This window comes from Onychomys torridus, chromosome 8 (assembly GCF_903995425.1).
Source record: "Onychomys torridus chromosome 8, mOncTor1.1, whole genome shotgun sequence".
NCBI classification, from domain to species: Eukaryota; Metazoa; Chordata; class Mammalia; order Rodentia; family Cricetidae; genus Onychomys; species Onychomys torridus.
The window spans coordinates 16231341-16244035 of record NC_050450.1 but is presented as its reverse complement, the minus strand read 5'-3'; the positions used below and the strand labels follow the sequence as shown (position 1 = coordinate 16244035).

Below are 12695 nucleotides of genomic sequence, written 5' to 3'. Positions count from 1 at the left end.
GGGAGGACTAAGAGCAAAACATGAGAGAGGCCAGGCAGTACACTGCTCCCATAACCCTGGGACAACCCTAGCAACCAAAGCTACTCAAAGGAAACTAGAGGGGATTATCAAAAGAACGAAGAACAGCCGGGCGGTGGTGTCGCACACCTGTAATTCCAGTACTCAGGAGGCAGAGGCAGGTGGATCTCTGTGAGTTTGAGGCCAGCCTGGTCTATAGAGCTAGTCCAGAATAGTCTCCAAAGCTACAGAGAAACCCTGTCTCGAAAAACAAAACAAAAACAAAAACAAAAAAACCAAAGAACAGAAAATCATGGATGGTTTTGAAAACAGCAGATTTTACTGCTTTTAAAAAAAGGAAAGACAAGTGTTAACTGTGATAGCCTCTTCCCAGGATGTCTCACTGTTCCCACTTTCTGACTGTGCACTAAAAGGAGAAAAGGCCTCTTGTTTTCCAAGAGCTCAGAGCACTGCACGCTGTAAATGCTATCATTCTCTTAGTTCTGACATATACTAAGGTTAGAGAAGATCTTACAAGGGGAAAAAAAAGATAAACAACACTCCCGAATTCTTTGTACTAATAGTTAGTTCAAAATTAGTTTTTCCAAGGCCAAAAAGACAACTTTCTAGAAAGCATGGTCAGTTTTTGGCTAAGACTTGTCAATCATTACTGTAGACATAGATGGAAGTATGGAAGGCTCACCGTCACCAACAAACACAAGGAAGAAGAGAAGTGGCTACCCAGGGGTTGACCGTCCACCACCTGCACACTATGTATCTTGATGATACTCAGAATTTTGCAAAAGTAAATTCACATACATGATTCCATCAACACAAAGAATCTGGGAAGAGCAGCTAAATCAACTTTCCCTATCCGTCTTGCTGCTAGCTCAACACAGAAAATGTAAAGCTCATTGTGCTCTTCAGCCAGGTGGGTTATGTTCCTATCACTAATGGCATACTCTCAAATACAGTTCTTCTCTGTAAGCACCATAAAATCCATATGCCAAAGCACCCACCAAGACCCGGAGCACAGAAAACCAAGGGCAACTTACCATATTTGGCACATTGGTGACTGAAGTATTCTTGATATCTGTAGGAAAAGCAGGCAAACTATTGACCATGCTCTGTTTGCTGGATAACTGGGGGTTCACTCCAGTGGCTCCCATCTGCTGCCCTCCAGTTTGACTAAAGGGTTGTCCAAATGGACTTGTATTACCAGTCATTCCCATCTGAAACAAAAACAGGAACAATCATCTGTCATGACACAATCATCCATGAAAAAAAAAAAAAAGACTTCAGAAATGCTTGTCTGACCCACTGATGCCAAGGAATAAATCTCCTACGACCCCTCCCCCTCCAGTTATAAATAAAAACCACATTATCAGAGTTCATTGTTAAAATTGTAAAAAGATGAGTTTTATTAAAAAAGTTTAATGCTACCAACAGCTAACAAAGTGGCCTTAAACGACTAGATCATCCCTGTCCTAACCACCACCCCAGAATAGGCAGCACTTTTCTCTCCTCCCCACTGGCCCAATCCCTGTCCAGCACCAGCGAGTCCTACACAGCAAAGGCCTTGAGTTGATGACCATAGGGGCTTCTTCAGCTTGTCTTTACTCCCTAAGTGCTTTGTTTCTCTCAGGTTCCTCATCAGATTTTAACTAAGTTTCAACTAGTTTAAAATGCAGAGTAGGAACACTAGCAATGAAAGATAAAATATGTGGGCTCTGCATAAAAATGATGCAGCAAGGCAGGTGAGTGTGTGTGGGGAGAGAACTGAAGCACACTAACTGCCAACTGCACAACAGTAGAGACTGTATCACCCTTTATTACACATGCTCAATATTTTCCCTAGTAGAGTTTTTTTCTTTTAAACTATGGTGAAATAAAACCAACTATCTGGTAGATTAAGGCAAGGTCAAGAAGGAGGGACTCCCACCTCTGCCTCCAGAGGCCAGCCACACACAGAGCTGGGCCAGTTTCCTTAGGTCTAATTAACTCCAAACTCTTTGAGTATATGTGGGAGTCCCCAAAATAGTGCCCAAGTAGTAAGTAGTACCCAGTCCCCTTGAGAAGGAATAAAGAAACAAGGTGTTCAAGTTGCCTGTCTCTTTTTCACAGAGCTAAAACATTTTCTCTGCCATCTACTGCTTGCTCTGCATGTCTGGCATCACAGTCTGTTTGGACTGGGAGGAACAATTTTGATCAGGGAAGACCTCCAAGGGCCAAAGTTCCACTCAAGAAATTACAACTAGGCTGGAGTGTTGTGGAATAATCAATCCTGTACACTGAAAATGTGCTGCTCTCATTGTTAATAAAAAGCTGATTGGCCAGTAGCCAGGCGGAAAGTATAGGCGGGGCAACCAGACTAAGAGGATGCTGGGGAGGAAGAAGGGCAGAGTCACAGGAGTCTAGGAGGTCTCAAGCAGATGCAGGAAGAAACATGATGAATATGCTGTATTGAGAAAAGGTATCAAGCCATGTAGCAAAGCATAGATAAGAAATATGGGTTAATTTAAAATGAAGAGTTAGCTAGTAACAAGCCTGAGCTATTGGCTGAGCATTTATAATTAATATTAGGCCTCCGTGTTAGTTACTTGGGAAGCAGCTCTCAAAATACAGAAAATCTTCACCTACACTGGAGATATAGCTCAGTGGAAGATAGTTTCACTAAATGTTCTACACCATAGGTTTCATTCTCAGCAACAAGCACTGGTTAAGTTCTACCTAAGAAATCACTATCAATCTCAGCTGGTAACTGTCACGTAAGTAAACTCACTCTGTATAATGTATATTCCTTCTACGGACATCAATCTTTTTGCTTCCAAGGGCACTAGATCATTTCATTTCTTTTTACTCTAAAAGTCTAGATTGCCAACAAATCCACATGCAACCCAACTAACTCCAAATGCTATCAACAATGCCTATATGTAAAAAGGGCAGAGAGGGGGGAGCTTGCTATATGTACCTGAGCTTTCTTACCTTTCTGAAAATGAACCCATTCTAGTTGCAACCTTTATACTAAGTATTTAATATGAGTAACCTGAAACACAAATCCTTCACCAAACCTAGCAATGAGGCTCAACCTTGATTTCAGGAGACTTAAGTCAAGGCAGTAGCTAAGTGAGTACAAAGGGCATTCCTCATCCCAAAAAGACTCCTCCAACTGTCATATGAAACTCAGAAAAACAAACAGAATTATCTGTTCTCAGAAAGCAACACACTAGGTTAATTCAAGTACCAACCACTACTCTGAATTTATTTTACTACATAACTCAGGCCATTATAGGCTTGGTGCAAAAGTGCTTTACCAGCTGACTATCTCACTGACTCTGAAATATTGTTCTTAAGGACCTAGAATTTGAAAAACGGTAACAAAAACTCACAGAAGTAAAACTTCCAGTTTCTCTATTTTGAACCAAACATTTCTGAGCACATTCTTTCATTCACCCACAATCAATCCACCCTCACTATCACCTCACCATATCTGCCCGTGTCTGCTATGAGCCAAGCCCAGTTGAGAATGTATAGAGTTTTCCTACTCTCCAAGGAACTTGGCTCCTTATATACTTGAACTTGACAAACATTTAAAAAAAAAAAAAAAAAAAAATCAACATTGGCTGGAAGCTTCCGGCTTAATTAGAATACAGCAGCAAGAAGAATTAGCACCAAGAACCAAAGTAGGTAGCACACAGGGTATGGGAAAGGGCCAGTGCCAGCATATGCCCGTAAACTGAAGAAAGAGACCACAAGTACCAGAGCAATAAACTTCCCCAAGGACTCTATGATTTTCAAAGTGTGCCTGACCTATTCTTTTAAAAATAAAATAAAATTGCCGGGCAGTGGTAGCGCACACCTTTAATCCCAGCACTCGGGAGGCAGAGGCAGGCAGATCTCTGTGAGTTCAAGGCCAGCCTGGTCTACAAAGCTAGTCCAGGAAAGGTGCAAAGCTACACAGAGAAACCCTGTCTTGAAAAACCAAAATAAATAAATAAATAAAAATTTAAAAATAAAAATAATAAAAAATCAATCTGCTTCTGAAACGACAAACATTCTTGACATCATTCCAAAAACCACCCCGCCACAGTGAAAATGAGGTATCTGGTCAGATAGGTTAGTTTGCCTGATTTGACTCTGGCACTTTCTAACTGGATGATTTTAAGGGTTAATACTATGTTTCGAAACATTCTCATAGGTTTCTTTAGAAAATTTCTTCCTCCCTCTCTACTCCAATTACCCCATCCCCTTTCTTTAATTTTAAATTACTAAGATATAGTTTTGCTGGGCAGTGGTGGTATATGCCTTTAATCCCAGCACTTGGGAGGCAGAGCCAGGCGGATCTCTGTAAGTTCGAGGCCAGCCAGAGCTACACAAAGAAGCTCTGTCTCAAAAAAAAACAACAACAAAAAGATATAGTTTTGCTGTGTTTGTTGCCTAGGCTAGCTTTGAACTCATGATCCTCCCATCTCAGCCTTGTGTATATTAACATCCTCAGCTTTCTTTAGGAAATTTCTTGGCTTCTTTTCTCCTAGGCAAGCTGACCATTTCAGCATGGCTTTAATTCCCAAAGGGAATCATGAGCAAAGTCTAAGGTCATATAGACAGCATATTGCAGACATCCAATTCAAAGGAACTTATTACACATTTTGAAAGTTAGGGGCAAAAGCCCCATCCTGAGCCTATAACAAAAAGAAACGCAGACAGCTGGGAGGTGGTGGCACATGCCTTTAATCCCAGCACTCGGGAGGCAGAGGCAGGTGGATCTTTGTGAGTTCGAAGCCAGCCTGGTCACCAAATCGAGTTCCAGGAAAGGCACAATGCTACACAGAGAAACCCTGTCTCGGGAAAACAAAACAACAACAACAACAACAACAAAAAACAGACTAACTAAGGAGGCCCAAACTTGAGTATATGGCACCATGCCCATGTCCAGCACCAGCCCATTCTCAGCCAGATCAGAGCTAGTAGTTAAGTTTTAAGGCCAAAGAAGTAGACCTAAGTCTCCAAGGGGCCACCAAAGTCCATCTCAAGTAGCATGTCTCATCTTAAAAGGAGTGACATATTAGGTAGAAATCAATGGCCTCAGCTACAGATTTAGGGAAAAGCCATTCACTTTTAGAGTGTCTATCTAGACTTCTGGATTCCCAATTCTGTATCTATTCTTCATTGATCAAATCAAATTATCTATGGCCCCCAAGGCTAGGCTAATACACTGCTTAGCACCAGTGCACACAATATTGAAATGTCTAAATCCAATCAGTAATCAAACCTACTTAGTCCTTTTAATTTCCTAACAGTTACTTGTTAATAACCTAATAAACTTAGCTTTATTCTCAACTGAAGCTTATCAGATTTATTTTAAATCTGCTACTGAAACTCTTGAGTACAACCCAAAGCAAAAAAGGAACTGTCAGTTATGGTGAAATTTATTTGGAGCAAAATAAACTGTAGAATGTTGATATTCTCCTCAATTACTAGTAGCCCACACAGTAAAATGTATTTTTACTTTGTCTTTCCAAACAGAAGCTCCTAATACTTAATTCAAGTCAATCTCAGAAAACAGAAAAGTTAAGTACAGTAGGAGTAAAAAACAAAACAACAAAAACTCTCCTAAAGTGGAATCTATTAAATAATGCTTCACAGCTCTATGCACTTGTCATGAAAAAGCACTGTGATCATGTATGCCAGTTGCTCATTCAAGAATCTGCTTGTCTGGTAATGTCTTTCTTTACTAGAATGAAAAATATGTAAACTGCAGCTCCCATGAGTGAAAAATGTGCACAACAGATAAGGTAAGAAACCCAAGTGCTAGATCTGAGCCTGCACAGCCAAGGTAGGAGATCCCATGAGGGAATGCAAGCTTTCCCATGCAAGCTTTCCTCACTGACACAAGGGCACTTGTGGCAACCTGGCAATTATCCAGCAAATCAGCCAGAAGCTGCTCAGGTCCTGGGCTGCACAACCATAATCAACTGACAGACTTCAACACAATGGAGGAAAGGATGGTCTATCCTTCTTCTACACTGACAGATCCATCATAGACAGATGATGGAAGGAACAGAGCACTGCTCAACTAACTCCAAAGAGTTATCTGGTATTTATGCCAATCCATGCTGAGTCTGTCATGAGCACAAAACCAGGAGATTTAGCCTCTCTCAAATACTTGTCTCACACTGAAGGTGCTTAGTGTTTGGGGAGGGAACTAAATGAATGAGCACTCCAAGACATCACCACTTTAAGAAGTCCCCCAGAACAAGAGCATCTGTCAGCCCTGGAGAAAGCAAGTCACTGAAGCTAGGGCACAACAGCACAGCATGATGGGGGAAGGGGAGAGACCAGGACTCAGAGAAGCAGCTGCCCTCTTTCTATCTTCTAAATTTGGGGGGGGGGGGGGCTGGTCAAGTGCTGACCACACAAGCATTGAGAATCTCTGAGTTCAGCTCCTCAGCACTGATGTAAAAGCTGGGCTCAGAGACATGCGACTGTAAGTCACCCCCACACCAACACATACATATGTCATGTACACAAACAAATAATAAACAGTATAAAATAATATACTTTTAAGGTTCTGAGTTACTAGTCAACTGGCAGTTCACCTGGTCATGCTAAAAATGTTGAAGACACTTTAGAGTTGATTTTTGCAGTATGGCAGTTTTGTGTTTGATCACAACACAGACAGGAGAACAGTCTGGCCATAAAGCAAATTCTCTCTGCTGTATCTCCTATGCCAACAAACCTTGGCTTTGGTGCAAGACCCCATTATGTCCTAACCTACAGACACACCTCCATGCAAAAAGCCCAAACAAACCTGGGCTACCGGAATACTAACCCATTAGCTTCAGTGAGCACCTCTGGTTGCAAAAAGCCTCTTTAGTTTGCTTCAATGGGGAACAAATACTATTTTCTACTTATGATATAACAGCTATTAATTATTAATAAAACAAGCTCTGGGCTCCAAAAGAGCACAAAGATTTTCTCTCCACTGCACTAACCAAGAGAACATCCTAACTGTTCATCTCCCTCTCCTAACTCATAAGCAAGATCTGTATCAAAAAGGTAATAAACATGTCTTACCAATCAAAAAGGTAAGACACAGAAATCCAAAAACTAGAGGGTTTAAGGAGCAATGGCCCTGATATTGAAAGGCAGTGAGTCAAAGGCACTGGTGGGTTACTGAAAAGGGCAAGCTTTTACAGCAGTGGTATGCCATAGATCTACTTTCTTGCTTCTCTGTAGAATGAGAACCAGAGAAGCATTTTCTCCACATTGAGGCCACATCAGTGGTATAGCTCTTCTCCCAAAAGAACAGTCCACAGTCCACTGGGCTGAAACAATGGGGAGAGACAACTTGAATCATCAGTAGGGACAGGATAGAGGAGTTTAGTTTAAAATATTAACACCTGGCGCATGCATACATGCCTGTGGAAAAGATACATTATTAGATTTTCAAAAGAGGTCCATTAGAATTCCTAAGCTTCTAAGAATGAATATTGCTTGCCCATGAGAAAATGAATTGAAGCTACTGCAAAACTCAGAGAATAAGCAACTTGTTCCTGACCTCAAAGAACCCCATGCTTCATGTGAAAGTTTTACTGTACGGATAACCATTCACGAAACCAATCATTCAACAACAAATGCATACAACAGTAACATTCAGGTGACCACAGTGGATTTTCATCTCTAGATGACTATTCAAATACTCAAAGGATGGTCCAACTCCAATGAAATGCCAGATAGATATGACCAAAGCTACACATCTTAACAGGACAGGCTATGTAACCAGCAGGAGGAAGGGGAAGACAAGCAGACATATGCTGCCATGCAGGAGCTCACAAGAACTCAGTAAGTAGGGCTATGGGAAATGATGCTTCTGGTGACAAGTGGTAAGTTTAATATGATTTCAGTAAGATCACAAGTTATTATTTCCAAAGTAGACTTTAGTTTTCCTCATACTTTTATATAAACTTAAAACCACATAGCATAGCATGTGGAGGAAGGAAGTGAGACCAGAAAACATACAGAAAGACCGAGTATGACTTTCAGCAATAAGCTACCTATCACTTCATACACAAGCAAAAGACTGCTTAAAAAGCTCAGGAACATCAGAGATCAGCTCAAGACCTCACACTAAGTGCCATATTTTCAATCCAGAGACACTCTCCTACATCATGAAGACTGTCATTTCTCCATTGCATAGAACTATGTCCTCTAAGCACACCAGACTAAAATGATTACCACTGGACAGACACTGGCTCCGTCCACAAAGACCTGGCAAACTATAGTAAGTGGGACAATGGCAGTTTAATGCCTGATGTAAGGGCACGACAAATATGAGCACACCCCCACAAATAAGATGCAGTAATTTCTTAAAGCCAAGCCCGTGGGCTTTGGGGTATTTATTGGCTTGGTCTGAATGGTGGCCCTGCCACTTGCTATCTGTGTGACCTTTCTTGGGCAATTTACTTAAGTCTCTCTATGCTTTGGCACACAATGGAAATGAAAATACCTCCTTCTAAATGCTGTGAGAATTTAAAAAAAAATCACATTCATGAAGAATTCCAAATTGGAGCTGCCATACAAAAAGTACATGAATGTTGGCTACTTGTACTCTCATGATTATCTTGAGGCTTTGGGGTCAAGTTACACTAAATATGGCTTCTTTCCAATGTTTGCCTACAATAATAATGAAGTAAAGGAATGAAGTTTTAAGAATGTCAAGTGATTGGGAGCAGCGTCCAGATAAGTTGGCAGCAAGAGGACAGTTGGGACACTGCATCTAACTGGGAGACATGTCCTGAGAACCATAAAAACACTAGGATGAGAGCACTCTTCGGGCTCACTACCTATACAAACACTATGAAGAGACAATTGCTTTCAAACTATTCCAGACAATCACAAATACTTTTAACTTAAAAACTTTGTTCATTCCAACTTAAAACATATTAAGAAGCAATTGGGATGGTGGTCTACACCTATGGACCCAGTACCTGGGAAGCTGAGGCAGGAGAATCAGACTAGGCCATATAGGAAGACTGTCTCAAGAAAAATAAAGGATTAGAATATGCTGGCATAATGCACATTAGCTGAAATTTGAACCAGAACAAAACCACTCATGAATAAAGTGGCTTATTCCTGCTCGCATGTGGGCTACAAAGCAACTGTTCTACTTGGTGCATCTTTGGTCTGACCTGACAGGTTAGCTAAACGGACACTTTCAACCTTTCTCTATGCAGTGGAATACAACTATGCATCTATGTAAGTTTTATAAAAACAATATGGTTCAGCAGCACCAGGTGGGGCACACCTTTAATCCCAGTACTCTGGATGCAGAGGCAGGCAGATCTCTGAGTTTGAGGTCAGCCTGGTCTACACAGCGAGTTCCAAGACAGCTAGAGCTACATAGAGAAACTTTGTCTGGAAAAACCAAACCAAACCAAACCAAACCAAACCAAGAAACAACAAAAATATGATTCAATACATATGAAACAAAAAACTGTAAATAATTTAAGGACCAGAAATATTCATTCTTTCTAATGGAAAGAAGAACCACTTTTTTAAAACTAGACCATGGCTACATCATTTGTAAAGTCAAAGCATTTCTCTCTTGGCAACCCACCAGTGCTGGAAAAAAGCCAAGAAGAGCAGTTTTCATGGAAAGGCACGGCTGTATCAGTCGGCAGCTATCACCCACTTGCTCTTGGAATCATTCCAGCACCTCAACTTGATGAATGGAAAGTTAAGGGACCTGTACCATTAATGACAATGCCGTAGGCAGAAAGCACATTGACCAACCAGAGCACTTCTGGGAAGCAGAACTAGGTGAGCTGGCATGGGCAGGTAACAGTCCCATCCTGATAGCACCGAGGAAGACACAGCCCCAGATCTCAACACTTAATGTCAATAGTAAATCCTAGTTGCAACATTTCTCATGTTTTCCTTGGAAATGACTTCTATTAAGGCACCATGACAGGGAAGTAAGAACTCTAGGACTGGAACACTAGAATTGTTTTGGTAATGAAGGCAGTACTCCAATACCGGTGCTATGCCTCAGCCGGCCATGAGCTTTGGAGACATCATCTCTTCAGGATGCAATCTATGCAATTTATTCATACTCAAAACACTGGGCTGGAAGCAGTTGGCAATTTGTTTCTAATCCTACTCCTAACTAACCACATGGCAGGGACGAACCTCTTGCCTCCAGCCTAATTTTTTCATGCATAAAACAGCAACATTCAGGTGACCACAGCAGAACTTTCACAATTCCTTCAGATCTTAAGTCTTATGCCTTTTTTAGTTCTAATCAGCTTAAATTACATGACAGCTTTACACTCCTGGGAAATGCAGGTATTCTCAGTGCAGAACAATTTGGGACCCCAAATCTGGCTAGCCCAGAAGGGTCTTGTATCAGCAATGCTCTCAATGTGGCCAATGGCCACTACAAAAGATCACATAGGGTATACCCTGCTATGTAAACAGCAGCACAGGAACCAAGAGTCCACAACTTCATTTTCTCTGTACTCTTAACCACAGCACTTTACAGAAAGCATAAGTACAAAGCAAAATAAGCCAAAAGAGGGCATAAAATGTAAGTGAATTGTTTTGCCTAATTCCATCAAATCCTAATACTTTTTTAAGGCAGAAGAACAGCCTCTTAAGGATTAAGCAGTCCTTTCTAGCCTGGCCCACAGTAGCAATGAAGAAGGGGAAGAGGAAATAAATGGGAGACATGAGGGAAAATATCATTTTCCTTTATCAACACAAATTTAATTCACACTGTAGCTATAGGACACAGCAGAATAGATCATCATTGGATGAACTACATATATGCCCCAAACCCTCTACACAAAAGACAGATATGCCATCCGTCACAATTCACAGTCCATTCACTGATGAAAATGACAAACGGACACTCGAGGAAGGCTCAAAGGAGCAATGTAATGTAAGTAACAATAATGCAAGACCCAGAGCAATGGAAGGACAGGGTAGAACCCAGAAGAAAGCAAGCGCAGGCGATGTACCTCTGCTACACCAGGGCACGAAACAAGAACAAGCTCTCTTTTAGAAAGGTATGATTTTCAGATACACACACACACACACACACACACACACACATATACACATACATACATACATACATACACACTGCCATACGTATATGTATGTATGTTCTACACATGTGTACATCATGGTTACCCATGAAGGCTAGAAGACTATCAGATGCCCTGAAGCTGGAGTTATAGGCAGTTGTAAGCTGCCAAGAGTGGGTGATGGGAACCAAACTCAGGTCTCGAGGAAGAGCAGCAAGCATTCTTTAACCACTAACCCAGCTCTCCAATCCCAAGAACAAGTTCTTGAAAGTGGCTGTTAGCTTTATCACAACAGTGAGAGAACAGTATGTGGGACAAGCTCTAAGAGGAACATAGGGATGGATACAAACAGGTTCTGTGCTGTTCCTCCTGACAAGCTTTATACATCAGTGACAACAGGAGGGCTGCAATAGGTAAAGGTAGACCCAGAACTCTAAATGCCTTCACATGAAGAAGTGTAAAGCACACTCAAAGGCGATTGTCACTTTAAAACATGTGCAACTCTACAGCATACCAACTACTGAACTGTGAAAAGACCTCAAAGAGATCACGGACAAATGACATTCTTAAATCAAGAGCTCCTGACTAGTGATGCCCACTTGTCAGAGGACTCAGAGGAAGCTAAGACCTTTAGTATTTGACACAGAGACCCAGAGAAGTGCAAAAGAGTGGGGAAGCAGAGCCAAGGGACTGGTCATACTTGACTCGCATAGTATAAACAGCACGTGGTTACTGACAGAGAGAACTGCCTGCCCTGTAAGATTAAAAAGAGAAAAACAGACCACAAGATATATAATCCCCAAGAAACATGCACACACAGAGAACAAGGGTTGGGGCGGGTGCAACTGCAAAACATCTAGTGATTAATCTGGAGGATTTTCTTCCTTTCTTTAAACTATATTTTATTTATTTATTTAATGTGTGTGTGTGTGTGTGTGTGTGTGTGTCTCATGTGTGAAGGAGTGTGGGTATGTGTATATTAACATGTGGAGGTCAGAAGACAACTTTGTGAAGTCAGTCCTCTCTTCTACCTTCATGTGAGTTACAGGGACCAAACTCAGGTCATCAGGTTTGCATGGCAAGCCTCTAATGAGCTGTTCCATGAGCTGTTCCAGCAGTCCTAGTTTTTCCTCTTTTAAAACTTCTGTAGTATTTAAAACATCTGAATCACGCCTTTAATCCCAGCACACGGGAGGCAGAGCCAGGTGGATCTCTCTGAGTTCGAGGCCAACCTGGGCTACCAAGTGAGTTCCAGGAAAGGCGCAAAGCTACACAGGGAAACCCTGTCTTGGGGGGGGGGGGGGGGGGAATCACTGAAGCTGTCATCAAGCACTAAACACAACTAGGTAAACCAAACCAAATGGCTCTGAGATTCTTATATGGCTATTAAACTGTCACACGCTGTTCTAATGCATTATAGTATGACTAGAAAAGTATCTGAATGAATGAGACTTGGCCCCCACTATCAGCTCTTTCCCGCCAGTCTTTGCAGAAAAGGTAGGAAGGAGGGAAAACAGAAACAAGTATAATCAGGACACCAACAGCTGTGTGTTGCTCAAACAGTTTATGTTTACTGCTTCAGCAATCATGTGTTGGCTCCTGGTACAA

At 41.5% G+C, this 12695-nt stretch overlaps 1 protein-coding gene across 2 annotated transcripts in view; it reads right to left on the bottom strand.

Moving 5' to 3' along the window:
• LOC118589131 (CREB binding protein) overlaps positions 1 to 12695 on the bottom strand; it is a 128267-nt gene that overhangs the window by 68696 nt on the left and 46876 nt on the right. For both annotated transcript variants that reach the window (XM_036196093.1, XM_036196095.1), the window contains exon 3: positions 1053 to 1229. In XM_036196093.1, the coding sequence (XP_036051986.1) occupies positions 1053 to 1229 (177 nt within the window). The remainder of the gene's footprint in view (positions 1 to 1052; positions 1230 to 12695) is intronic.